Consider the following 13,840-nt stretch of genomic DNA (forward strand, 5'->3'; position numbering starts at 1 on the left):
GAAAATTGATCGACAGCAATAAGACCCTGTCAAATAAAAACACGGTTCGATTATTTATTGATATAAATTTATTTATTTTCAAATTTACATAGTTTTTGCTGAAGTATATGTAAATTATTTATATATGTATCTCTCTTAGATTAAAGCATTTACCAGCAACATCCTTATACTATTCTGGACCATTTTTGTTTACATGTTTATTTTTCTGTTAAATAATATGCAATCGGGGATTATGATGCTAATGGACACTCTGAAAAGAGAAAAGAGATTTTTAATAATTTGGGTTAATGCGGTCACTTACCTCTGATGACTCCTGATGAATACTGATACCTGCACTATTCATGCTTCATAGTGTGTGTTTATTTTTGACTGTAATTCGAGCAAATTGTAAATTGAATTTACAATTGTCTTCGAAATTTGGCTCTATATCGCAGCAATTATTTCCCAACTCAAGTAGATGTTCAAGTAAACCTTCTCGAACATCTACGAGCCAATGCGAGATTAATGAGTGTCTGGTTAATACATTTTGGCAAACTTACAAGAGTTTAAATGCTTTAGGATTTCGTCATATATAGTTCAGAAAAGTATTAGATTTATTTAAACATTTTCTAAAAGTACGTATTAAGCATATACTTATATTTAGATAACTATAGTTTAGCTTAGACTGTTAATTTGTATAAAATTCTAAAAGCCAAGTGCTGGTCTACGCTGTCTTTTGAATTTCGGCCACAAGGCGAGAGACGAGCTCGCAGCAGGTCTTCTGCCTGTTCTTGGCCACGGCCATCACCTCATCGTGGCTGGCCTCGTCGTCCTTCTTGTCGCTATACTCAGTGGCGCACTTGTTGGTGATCAGGCTGAAGGCGAACACCTTCATGTCGCAGTGGCGGGCCGTGATCACTTCGTGCACCGTCGACATGCCGACCGCATCGACGCCCATCATGCGGAGGGCCTTCAGCTCGGCAATGGTTTCGTAGGTGGGTCCGCCCAGGCAGGAGTAGACGCCAACATGCACACTCGACTCGATGCCCATGGTTTTGCTGATTTCGATGGCCTTGTTGATCAGGTCCTTGTTGTACGAGTTGACCAAGGCGGGGAAGCGGGGCCCAAAGCGCGGGTCATTGGGACCCTGCAGCGGCGAGTTGCCCGCAAAGCCCAGCATGTTGACATGATCGTGCATCAGCATAATGTCGCCGACGGCGTACTTCGGGTTAATACCGCCCGCCGCATTCGTAGCGAACAGATACTCAACGCCGCAGAGCTTCATCACGCGCACCGGCATCGAGCACTTGGCCAGCGGGTAGCCCTCATAGAAGTGGAAGCGGCCCTGCATCGCCATCACGTTGGCGCCCTCCAAGGTGCCGACGACCAGTCGGCCAGCATGTCCCTCCACTGTGGAAACCGGGAAGTTCGGGATCTTCTCGTAGTCGAAGACTTTGGGGTTCTGTATGATATCGGCCAATGAGCCAAGTCCAGAGCCGCAGATGATGCCAATTTTGGGTCGGATGCCGGAGCCCTTGACAATGAAGTCAGCAATCTCCTGGATCACCTCATAGGGATACCTGAAAACATCATATAAACCATTAGCTAGCGGATCATTACACAGAATAGAATAATACATGCATATTGTACATTGCAATGACTGTTGGGTACAACAAAAGACGATCAACTGAAAAGAATTTTGAATAATTCTACTTGCATAACTCTTATCGATCAAAGTACAATTACAATTAGTTAGATGGTAAACAAGTTTGCAAAGTGAAATATGTTGTGAGCGTGCACGATTGTGATAAAGACAGTGACAAGACAGTGACACACACAAAGATCAGATATAAATTGGTCTACAAACATGTCTTGGCGCATCAAATTCACTGCCCGGAACTCGTCGGACGTTAGGGAGCATTGAATATTGTTTTCGCTGCTGCTGCAAGTGATTGAAAGAGTATTTAATAATGTTTTTATTGTAATTCCTCAAGTGCTAGTACAAATCAAAAATAAATATTGATATATACCCCAACTGTTTAAATGGTAAGACTACATAATTCCAATTTCATTTGAAGATGAAGTAAAAAAACCATTTTCCGAAAGAACAAAAGAGTGAAATACTTTCTTACATCTCTTGCCCAGTTTAAAGTTTTAGTCTACATTTCAATCTAAAGCCAAATCAAATTTAAAATGGAAAGGAAAGATGTAATGCTTATCAGATGCGGAAAAATTCTATTTTCGAATCATTTTCACTAGTCTCAAAAATATTTTGCCAGACAGAGATTGTTTATTAATTTGTGCTGTTTTTTCCGAATGCCATATGTAATGCGACTAGGGCTTAGGGCACATCGATCTGGCTATGGGTTATCTCTCTCAGTCTATCGGTCTAGCAAGCTCATGAAATTGCTGTACAAATTTCGTCACGCGAAACAAACAAGTAAAAGTGTTCTAGTTGGGAGAGCTCCTCTTGAAATACCCTAACTTAATACAAGGCAATGTCGAGCTAGAGGAAGAGACAGACTCTCAGACTATATCAACTCAGCTTGTCATCTTGATCAGGAATATAAACACTCACGGGATCTATGGATTCTGTTAAGCCTATTTCAGCCTGTAACATACATAATCACAAACACATATTACCCCAAATTTCCATTTTCAATAGGTTCAGTGTATAAGCAAGAATGTGTTCTAACAAAACGCTTTGATTTTACATGTGTTCTAGCAATTAAAACTTAATTATAATACTTAATTTGCCCAGCTAAAAATGTTAATTATAAAATTGAAACCGGCTATGCTAAATGTATTGCATATATATAACATATATTAAACGATCAGAACAACTTCTTTGAAAGCCAAAAAAGTTTTAACATTTCAGCAAAGACGCAAATCTTTGCAACCAGTTTGAAAACTAAACTGAAATAAGAATTTGAAGATTGACTTGGCGATACTCTCACCAAAATGTAAATATATATACTAGAGGATACCCTATATAGAAGGGTTTATATTGAAGCCTGGCATCATTTGATTTGAAAGAGTTAGAACTTCACATTTGGCTATTATTTTTAAAATTTAATGAGCGATTAAATTCTAATCAATAGATTAAAATTCAACAAGTTCGTGAAACAAAAACAAAACAATAATCTACACTTGGCTTTATCGCGTTACCAAGTGGTAACAACAAAGCTTAGTTGATTCATATAATGTATATACACAGATAAAGGCCTATGTCAAGATCGCAGCACACGCCCATTTTTGTCGGCCAATCGAGAACAGCGGCTGATTAACTGGGTCAGAACGCGCTCTACGCACAATTGGCAAGGAATGTTTATCAACAATTTAGATGAAGTGGGCGCCAGAGCTGAGCACCGTTCGTATCGCTCCGCTTTGGGGGCATTAGCATTTCCAGCCCATAATCATCGACGTCATTTGTAATCGCTAAAGATGGTTTCTTAATGAGCGAACGAACGCAAATTGATAACCCTATTGCCAGTAATTTGGTATTCTGGAATCACTTAATTTATGTTTGGGCAGCGGACCACGAAATATCAACGGTAAGATCAAGGACAGTTCAATAGACCTGATATACGAATATACATATATGTGTATATAGAAATGCTAAAGGGAGCTGATGATACGTTTCGATGTTCTCGAAAGCGATCTTCGAGATCGTTTGCTTTGGGCTATATAAGAGGAGACTCTGGAGTCTAAACCAACGGCAACTCAGGACGACTTCCCTGGCCTTGGTTGGCCTCAACTTACAGCAAACTCTGTGGCGTCGGCACTATGATTTCGGACTCCTGTTTCTGAGTTTTCTTCTCGCAGGGATTGCCCTCCTTGGTCCTGCTGACAGGACCCTTGTTGTTACAGCAATCGCGCGAACACATTCTGCCGACTGAGAGCAAGATAAAGAAATGCGGCCGCAAACCAAAACCCAGCGTAGAATTTTCGATCAAAAAGTTGTGTATCAAACAGGCAACAGAAAATTTGGAGTAATAAAAAAGTAATTTTGGAGCCAACTACGACATGCCGAAATCAAGGCCTACCCGAGGGGCATTGGATTTCTATTGATTTTGGGGTGGTCCGGTGGCCCAGCGGCCCGGCCCTTGAGCACTACAATAATAATAGCTTGGTCAACACATGATGTCAGCCCTGACAACGATAGGCTCCGCACAGGTAAAGGTAATATTATTGATTGCACTTTTATTTGGATAAAATATGTAACTGGGCTATGCCCAGGCCTAGCGCTGAAGCCCGTAAAGCCCGCTCCCCATTGTCTACTTACGCGTGATTCCCCTGGGGCGTGAATTCCGTGGGTTTGGTGCCATTCTCTCCGGTTTGGTTGCCGCTGCCATTCTGCTTGCCGTTGGCCGTAGCCACGTCGGTCTTCGAGCTGTAGCCAGTCATGATTCAGAGTATTTGTTTAATAGATAAGCGAATCTTATATAAATGTTTTAGCACAACTCTGAGATTCTCCGTTGTATCTCAGCTGAGTGTTAGCTAGTTGGCGCCGATTTTAGATTTATTATAAACAAATCAAAACTAATTTAAGTTGAACAAGTGGAATGTCTTTTGTTATCTCGTTTAGTTGTCGCGATTTCTTGCTTTATTTTTATTGTGTTTACGCGTTTCGCGTTTCAGTTTCAGTTTCAGTTGCTATTTAATTTCCTAGCTGCGCCTGCCTGCTCGAGTGTTCTTTGATAATTGAGTCGCGTCGTCAGCGGCGCTTCGCCTTTTAAACCGCAGTCGACACACGCTGCTCGCGCCAGCTGCGCTGCTGGCGTCACTGTGCGCGTCGCTGTCGACGTCGACGTTTATTGTTAAATATTCAATTTAGGATCGGCGATGCGGCTGCCTCTGCTACTGCTCGTTGTTATATGAACGTCAGAGACACAAACCGGAATCGAATCTCTTAAACTCATTCAATTGGACAAAATTTAATAAATTTCTAAATAATAACAAGCAAAACTAAATAGCAAAAATGAACATGTATATAAAGAATAAGATAAGTAAACAGAGTTCTCTACTCGATAGGTGACTTCATAAAAACAATTAATGACTGGAAATTGGCCATAATATCACCAATTAAAAGCTTGAAACTGATTAGATTAAACTTCATTACTAAATACCAAAATTATATTGCAACAGAAACTCGAGTCGTTAGTGTTTTAAACTATGTGACAAATGTTTAAAAATTCATTAAACAAAAATTTCGAATTAAATAATACCGGCTTTGTCACGAACTCCCTCCCACAAATGCCGATTGCAAATTAAAAAATGCAAATAAAAAACATTTTATTTTTAAACATTGTTTTAAACATGCCCCACGCTATATTTGTTATTGTTTTTGTTATTAGTCTGTTCCTCTCTTATCTCACAAGCTGTGCTTGGACACAAGGCGAATAAAAATGTAATAAAAATTTTACTTAATGCTGAAATCATTCGATTCATTGATAAGACCTGAAACAGTGAAAGCTCATATAGAATATATGGATGAATGTACATATATAATTGCAGCTGCATTACCTGGCAACAGCTATAAATAATATGATTTAACGCTTAAGTTAAGGAACTCTAATTATAAACAATAAAAAAACAACTCACTAATCAGTTGTCTTCCTAACTGAAACGAAGCTTGCAGGGTTATCAATTCCGTTTCGAGGGGGGCATAAAAATACATATTCACGCATGTATATGGACGTCATCGTGATGTATTGTATTTGTTTGCCTGATTTCGATTTTCATTTCAAGTAAACAACTTTTATTAGTCTTTGTGCAATTATTGGAAAAATACGATTCCGACGAAAAGCTGACGCTGCTTGCTGAGCTACCACACTTATCACACGCACCATGGTAAAGTTGCTAGTAAAGTTTTGTATAAATGTACTTTCCCCGATTAAGTGCGGTATTCTTGAAACTTCCTCAAGAGTTGACCAACACTGTGAGCTGTGGTCTCTGACCAGGGCAGCAGGTAGCAGACGATCGATTGGCTGGCCGAGCGCGAGGCATGGAAAATTCCCAAACTGATAAGAAGAAATTCCAGAGCCAGATTTTCATTTAGCTATCTCCTTACTGCATCTTTGAACGAAATCGGAAAACATCAAAGAAAAAACAAAAGGTTGCACAACACGATAACTCATTTAAGATGCAACTGTCATGTCAGGTGCTATACTCGTTCTTTTAGTGAAGGGAGTATATTAGTTTTCTATTGGAATATTGGGCTGTCTTGATACTTGGAATTTGCTGTGTTCAACTAGACTTGTTAATCGTTGTGTAAAATAATTTAAAGATAAAACTGCAAAAGTATTGAAAATACCAGAAATTAAGAATATTTTTAAGGCATTTAGTTTGACTGTTAAAAATACTAGAATTACATATTATTTAAATTTTAAGATTTGTATTACATGAGCGAGTATCACGCAGTCGTTACACGCCTATAAAATCCTTAAGTACATTTTGTAACGAAATGCAAGTTTATCCCTAATCTTTCCACACATCACATGGACATATTTCACAACAGGTGTTTTGGTTTTTGTTTAGTATTTTGTCGAGATATGTGTAATATTTACACTAAAAATTAACTAACCACACATAAAGTACAGGGGAAATTTATTTACTTCTGCGCAGTTTAACTACATTCATTTAAAAAAAAAAACAAAAACTCGTTGATTTATGGCTGTGAAATATTTATAAAAACGTTAATTGAGTGTAGCAATAGACAGCTTTCAAATATTTTTATTTTATTATTTATTTTTATTAATTTTTCAATTAATTTGAATATATATATATAGATTGATAAAGTAGCCAAGTTGATTGCATTGCTATTGTTTTTATTATTTTCTGTGCTTTTACTGAGTTTCTTGTCTAGATTGAAGTGAAATTTAGCTGAAAATGCAAGTTTGAGAAATAGCCAGGCACAGTTAAATAAAATATGAAAAAATAAAATAAATTATATGAACTATAAATAATTAGCAACTGTCGCAATCCAATGCAAATAAATTTATCAAACTGTCCTCTCGAATATCCCATATCAAAACTCATTCACTCATTGTAGTCGCTGTCTAATGAAAGCAAATCGTACAAAATTATAGTAAATTGGATTTGTGTAATACTATATTTGGATTAAATTGAATATTCAATAATTGTCTGTTCCAGACTGAAACCTGATAAGTGCAAAAAAAAAAACAAGTGAGAAAACTTTTCAAACAGGGAAATTCGAACTGAAATTGTTTAAATATTTCTTTTTTAAGGCATATGCGGCGGTTGTATTGGTTCTTCGATATATTCAACATTCATGAAACGCATAAGTTGGGTACGCTATTCGAACAGATCTGTTGCCCATATTCTATGTTTTTCAAAAAACTGGGACGGTTTCCTCAATGACGAAGGCACGATTGTGTTTGTGTGTGTGTGTTGGATTCTAACAAGATTTTCTACAGGGATTCAAAACTTGGTTTGTCATTTAAATGAAAAGATTAATTCTGCTATATATGTTAATATATGTGTAAATAATATATCAAAATTTTAACTGCGCCACAAAACTTTGTTTAATTTGTTGTTAAACTAATTTGTATGTTAAGCTAAATGAATATTTATGAAAACGAAGATTTCAGTTTGATAGTAGTGGAGGAATTACGAAGTTCGGGTTTGAGCCGGTTCTGTGCGCACATTGAGGGTTTCAGCCTGGACAAACAATATGCCAAGATTCTATTGAATAAATAAATTAATTAATTTAAAAATTCAATCAATCAATAAAAACCTAATTGAAATCTATTTTGAAAAAAAAAAAAAAATTATATATAAATAAGCGAGAATAGACACAGTAAACACAAATGGATATTATGTTAAACATACATGTATATATGTATATATTTGTAATATATCAACTAAACATATTTATACAAAAGTAAATATACTAATCAAAAGCAGTCACGCGAAAACATAAAATTAGATACAAGCAAACGCACAAATTCATATGCATATGCATATGTGTAGATAAGATCTTTGCAATGTTTAACCTGACGTGATCTGTTTGTTGTTCTTAGTTTGGGTTTAAGACTTAAGTACTTAAGTGGCTGGCGAAATATATCACTAAGCAAATACGAATACTTTAGCAAGAGGTACACCCATCTTGGCAAATACAATGCAACTGTTGTTACACATTATCGAGATATACAAACATACATATATATATATTGTATTGTAATGTTATGTTATGCTAGAAATTGCACAAGGTAATTGCTATTGAAAACAAAGAACATGACAGACATTGTGTGTGTTGGGTGTTGTATGTGTGTGTGTGTGTTCGCGATAGTTTGCCTTTTGCAATTCACTTAAATATTAAACATTTATGCATGTATTTAGAATTATTTATAAGATAAGTTGTTAGTACATTTATGTATGTCTTGTAAATTTAGTTAAAGCTGCTCAAGGCCGCTTCAAGTCTGTTCAGAGAATTCCTTAAGTGTGCTAGTCGTACAATTTTGTCGTGTTCCATTCTCGTTTCAAGTGGATTCTTCCATTATTCATATTTTCATTATTATTTTTATTTTTTCGCTTTTTCCTAAAAATAATTCATAAAAATCAGTCAGTCCAACGCTTTCTCTTTTTTTTTTTTTTTTTTTTGTTTCTATGTTGGCGTGTGCTTATTCTTCTCTTCTCTTTCGATTCGGATAACTTAAGTTGTGATTTTAAACCTTTTTGGATTTCAATGTCAGTTTGGGCATCCTTAACCCACCCAACCCTGGACCATGTCTGTGTTGTCTTCCTTTTTGTGTTTTCAATTTTTATTATTATATATGTTATAGAATAGTTCATAAATACGTCTAAGCTGTATTAATTTCAATAGTTTAAAATGTAGTACGTATTATAGATCTCTAAGTGTGTGTTTGTTTGTGTATGTTGTACAAATAATTTATGGGGTTTGTCTTATATTATCTTTTATAAGTTTATGCACTAATATATACTTGTATATATGTGTTATGTTCCTATAATTATATATGTATATCTATATATACTTAAACGCATCTGTTGTGGTATGCATAGAGATGTTATGACTGCCCAGTATGCATATATGGTTTGGTTTTTGGCTACTTTGTTGCTTAAGATCTAGAATTCAACTACTTATTTCTTTTTGGCCGCCTTCTTTTCGGCCTTGCGTATGGCTTTCTCGCGCTCGCGACGCTCTCGCTCCATGTCCTTGCGCTCCTTTTCGATGCTCGCCTTCAGGTCCTTCAATCGCTTCTTCAACCTGTTCTTATCGTCGCCGCAAACGCCCAAGGTCTTGAAGTCCTTTGAGTCGAGCGTGAGCAGGGCGCCGCCCTCCACGTTGTGCTCCTTGAAGACAGGTATATAGCGCTCCAGCTCAATGCCCATCAGCCAGTGGCCCACCTGCGTCAACCATTAATCATTGTCATTCAAATAACAGACTGTTATACTGATGTTAGTTTACCTGTTCCTTGGTCCATTCGTGCACTGGGCCGCCTTTGTAATTGTAGCAAGCGGCCGCAGCTTTTCTGTCCGAGAAACTGGAACTGGAGCCGGACAGATCCAATGTTCGGCTGGGCGAGTATCCCGGCGAGGAGCAGCCCGACGACATGCTCGTCGGCGAGGGCGGACCCGTGGCATGGGCCGACTGCGTCTGATGATGATGCTGTTGCTGCCAGGGCACTGTGCCGGGCGGGGAGAGCGATTGCGGAACAACTTGTTTAACTTTATACGGTTTACAATGCATTTTGGTTAGTGGAAATAGTTAGAGATCAAAAAGGAGGGAGAGAGAGAGAGAGAAAGGGAGAAAAAAGAGATAATAGTTTCATATTAATACTTCTTCGATGCCTTGTTGTATGCACCTGATGAACGGATAGATAAAGAGCATAAGATACGTGAATACGGCTATAGCAATTTGGCATATGTGGAAAGGGATACGTTAAATGATATGGCACATATATTAACGTTCAATATAACAGTATTTAGTATATATAGTAAGGGCACATGTTCAATATAACAGTTGAGTATAACAGTATTAGGAATACGTTCAATGAAATGGCACACGTATTAACGTTCAATATAACAGTTAAATGTAACAGTTGAGTATAACAGTATTTAGCATTATTGTTTTTCATTTCATTTTAGCAATTCGATAAGTATACAGCAAACAGAGAGAATGTCTTTATGTGCACATGAATAGCTGCCTCTCAACAATATAATAGTTTTTGTTTGTGGATAATTGGGATAGAGAATTTGCGTTAGTTTTGTTTTTTGTTTAGGATAGATAATCGAACCGGGTTCGAGCATCAGTATTTGATTGTTATTTCACCTTTTGGCTGTGCTTCATTGACCGCCTGGCGAATCTCATTGATCAGCGTTTTGCAATTGATCGCTGCGGCGCTTTGGTTCTTGTTGATCTCCGTGTAATCGTCGCTGGAGTGGCGCGAGGAGCCGTCCCCCAGACGCCTGCAAAATTCCGAACGTATAGTATAGTTTGTGTAACAGTGTGTGTGTGAGTGTGTATTTCGGGATCACCCACCTCTCACGGTCAGACAGTGCTTGATTGAGCTGGTCGGTGAAACTGGAGCCCGGCAACTTGGTGCCATTGGGGGCGACGCGTCGACGACTCGGATACATCCAGTTCTCGCCCTGGTCATTCGCATCGGCCAGCTTATCATTCGAGCCGACAATTGAATCGTACGAGCTGTTGAGATCACGATTGCTGGCCGTGCCAAAGGTTGTCATGCTGCCCCGATGGAAGTCGTTCAAGCCGCCTCCTGCGTCGCCGGGCGAGCCCAGCGAGGTCTTGAATAAACCGGACGCTTGATGCTGCGCCTGCTGCTGCTGTTGCTTGCTGGGATCCTTGTGCACCTGAGCGTAGAGCTGATTGATTTGTGCTTCGCGCGCCGTCGACTGGTTCGATGAGCTGGACGAGGCCGAGGTCGACGTCGAATTCAGCAAAATGGCCGTGGTGGTGCCCACATGTCCGTTCGAGACTGGAATAATGCCGCTGCCTATAATGGCATTCGAGGCAGGCGGATGGCTCTGCAGCAGGTTGTTCATGTTGGCCAGCAGATGCGAATTGCCATTGGACAGGCTGATGCTTTCGTGGCTCACGGGCGCACTCGCTGCCAAAATGTGGGCAGTCTGCTCCAGCTGCACCACCTCCTGCGCCTCCTCCTCATCGCTGTCGTCCAGTGTGCAGTCGGAGCTGCGGCTGTTGCTTCTGCTGCGCTTGGACAGATTGCCATTAATCAGCAGCTCGCTGGCCCCGTTGCTGCTGCTGCTGCCATTGGGCACGTTCGAGGATGGCAGCTGGCGATTGGCTAGACCACCCCGGGAGGCTTTTGTTTAGATTGTTTGTGATTCGATGCGAGTTTTTTTGTATTGCAATATTTTTTATATTTTTTTTTTTTTTTTTCATATTTTTGTGTGTGTGTGTGTGTATGTGATAGTGGTCAGGAGGCGCAGCAGTGCGATGATAATATCAAATCAAACGAACAAACAAATATGGAACGCACACGATAACGCAGCAGATCAAAAAACACAAATCAAATTGAGCGACAGCGGCAATATATGTACAAAGTGTGTACGTTTGTGTATGTGAGAGAGAGAGAGAGAGAACAAAAAGAAGAATAACAAAAACATTTAGCACAGAGACAAAGCGTTTGAACTGCATCAAAGAACAATACGAAACTTAATCGTTACGATTTTCCACACACACAGCAAAAACGAAAATCGAAATGGAATTGATGAAGTGCGAGCAGCTGAACTAAACTTAATAATGCAGTGGAGAGTACTCACCCAGCTCGATCTTGGTCTTGTTAACCGAATTGTCGAGGAGCTCGTGCTGCGGCACGGCCGCGTCTAGTTCGTCCTTAACGGGAACTTTACGCTCAACCGTTGCGGTTTTGACGCCATCGCCGTCGGGCGACAAATCGGAGATTTCCGTGTCGGACAGTTCCGTTTCCAGCTTATGGAAGAGCGGCTTTGGCGGCGTCTTACGCATCATCTGGGGCGTTAGCTTCAGTGTGGCGCTGTCGTAGGGCAGGCCGACTGGAAAACCAGCCTTTCGTTGCGTCTCCTGCAGCTCGTGCTCCAGATTGATGACACGATCCTTTAGCTTCTTGACCAGCGCATTGTATTCGGTGTCCTTCTCCTGAAGCAACTGCTGATAGAACTCCTCGCGATGGCACATGTCCAGCTCCCGCTGCTGATACTCGCGCACCAGCCGCTTGGCCTTGTTGTACTTCTTGTCCAATGCCATGTACTGGGCCTGGGACTGCTGCAGCATATTCTGCAGATTGGCCGCCTCCTTCTTGATGTTGCCCAGCTCCCGCTCGCTCTGTCGCAAACGTTCGCTCAGCAGCTCATTCTCATTGCCCGTTGTTTCCAGCTTCACCAGCTACAGGTAGAGGAGGAAAGAGTGGATGACAATTAGTCTTCATTGTATAATCAGAATCATATGATGGGATGATATGAGACTGATGAATAAATTATGTTTAAATTAAAAATTCATAAAGAACAAACCTTCCGTTTCAGATTTTGAATAATTTCTTCCTTAACCAAGCAACACATTTCGCTCTGGATGGAATAAAACAAAAACAAAAAATCAAATAAATTATAACAAAATCAAAATTAAGGTAATAAATATTTCTAGCTACATTTGATAGTCATCTTAAGCCCAATCAACTTCCAGCTTATAGAATAATTTTTAATATATCAAATAAACTAAAATCTTAATAATGATATGAAGTCTGTCCTTCGTCTGTTTGTTTCTCTTAGAGACATTTTTTTTTTAGTTCGTTTAACCAATTACCGCTTTATGCTGTGTTTCAATTTCCGCGTGGTACAAACCAATTTTGAAATTCAGCAAAAGGAGAGAAAAAGAACACGATTTTAGCACAACTTCAAATATAATATTAGATATCTTAAATTGCCAAGTGGACAAACCTCCTGGAGGAGTCGCTTGAGCGACTCAACCTCCTGCGAGTGTGTGGCCTCGACCTCCATTGGATGCTCGACCTGTACGGGACTAGAGGGTCCCTCGCAGACACTCGAATTGGCGGACACGGGTTGCGTCGAGTCCTCGGAGTAGTCGAGCGTGCGACGCAGATACTCCTCTTGTTGACTACAAGCAAAATCAACCAAATTACTTAACTAAATAGTTCCGATAGGCAAGCCAATTACCGTTTGATGCGTTCCTCTTTCTCTCGATCGGCTTGCAGACTTAGCCGTATGAGCTGAGCGACCTCGGAATTCTCGGGATCTCGCTCACGTCCGATTTGGAATTTGACTAGACCGGATGTATTGCGCAATACTGAAGCTGCATAAGCTTGGGTAACGCCCACAAGACTCTTGCCGTCTACCTCGATTATCTGATCGTTGACCTGTAGCGGGAAAAGATTATCTATAAATATGATATACTATTGATAATTGAATTTCACTTACTTGTATGCGTCCGTCACGTGCTGCGGCACCGTTGTCCGTGATCGTTTTGACGAATATACCAAGTTTCTCTAAGCCAGCGTCGGCGCCAACGCCCATGCCAATGATGCTAAGACCCAAACCCTCAGGACCTTTCATCAATTCAACTGGGAAAACGTGCATCTTTTCCACACGCTTCTCCAGCTCATATTCGGCTGACGCGGCCACCGGATCGACATCCTCATTGCGGCGATCGTAGTCTGTCACAGAGAACGTGGAATAGACGTGGATGGGACCGGAGCTGAAGCGCACCTTCGGGTTCTTGCGAACTGTGATTGGCGGATATGAGCAGTCGTCGTCGTCAAAGTCTAGCAGACCTGAATTCGGATGAGTTGAGAAGGAAATGCATTGAATTAGCTAAATGAAAATTGAATTTAGTAAGGTAGTA

The 13,840-nt window shown here is 39.9% G+C and overlaps 2 protein-coding genes across 20 annotated transcripts in view; both read right to left on the reverse strand.

The window, feature by feature from the left end:
• Positions 1-570: 570 nt before the first annotated feature.
• LOC6581436 (purine nucleoside phosphorylase) lies at positions 571-4,692 on the reverse strand. 4 transcript variants are annotated; one of them, XM_015161831.3, is made up of 3 exons: positions 4,265-4,692; positions 1,847-1,918; positions 571-1,559 (listed from the first exon to the last, which is right to left on the reverse strand). In XM_015161831.3, the coding sequence occupies exons 1-3, from the start codon at positions 4,384-4,386 to the stop codon at positions 704-706; spliced, it is 1,050 nt and encodes a 349-aa protein (XP_015017317.1). In that variant the 5' UTR covers positions 4,387-4,692; the 3' UTR covers positions 571-703. The 4 variants fall into 4 exon arrangements, with proteins under 4 accessions (XP_015017317.1, XP_002007166.2, XP_015017316.1 ...); XM_002007130.4 differs by having other exon boundaries at positions 1,847-1,921; positions 4,265-4,691; XM_015161830.3 differs by lacking the exon at positions 1,847-1,918 and having other exon boundaries at positions 4,265-4,691.
• Positions 4,693-8,743: 4,051 nt separating this feature from the next.
• LOC6581437 overlaps positions 8,744-13,840 on the reverse strand; it is a 40,167-nt gene continuing 35,070 nt past the window's right edge. For 3 of the 16 annotated variants that reach the window (XM_044010257.1, XM_044010255.1, XM_044010263.1), the window contains 10 exons: positions 13,417-13,769; positions 13,156-13,355; positions 12,919-13,096; positions 12,785-12,793; positions 12,496-12,549; positions 11,770-12,370; positions 10,505-11,309; positions 10,295-10,431; positions 9,431-9,690; positions 8,744-9,369 (listed from right to left, as the gene is read on the reverse strand). In XM_044010257.1, the coding sequence (XP_043866192.1) occupies positions 9,103-9,369; positions 9,431-9,690; positions 10,295-10,431; positions 10,505-11,309; positions 11,770-12,370; positions 12,496-12,549; positions 12,785-12,793; positions 12,919-13,096; positions 13,156-13,355; positions 13,417-13,769 (2,864 nt within the window). In that variant the 3' untranslated portion in view covers positions 8,744-9,102. The remainder of the gene's footprint in view (positions 9,370-9,430; positions 9,691-10,294; positions 10,432-10,504; positions 11,310-11,769; positions 12,371-12,495; positions 12,550-12,784; positions 12,794-12,918; positions 13,097-13,155; positions 13,356-13,416; positions 13,770-13,840) is intronic. The other 13 variants (XM_044010256.1, XM_044010258.1, XM_015161841.3 and 10 more) reach the window with 13 other exon arrangements.

The sequence above is a fragment of the Drosophila mojavensis genome, unplaced genomic scaffold, assembly GCF_018153725.1.
Source record: "Drosophila mojavensis isolate 15081-1352.22 unplaced genomic scaffold, ASM1815372v1 contig_74, whole genome shotgun sequence".
Taxonomy (NCBI): Eukaryota; Metazoa; Arthropoda; class Insecta; order Diptera; family Drosophilidae; genus Drosophila; species Drosophila mojavensis.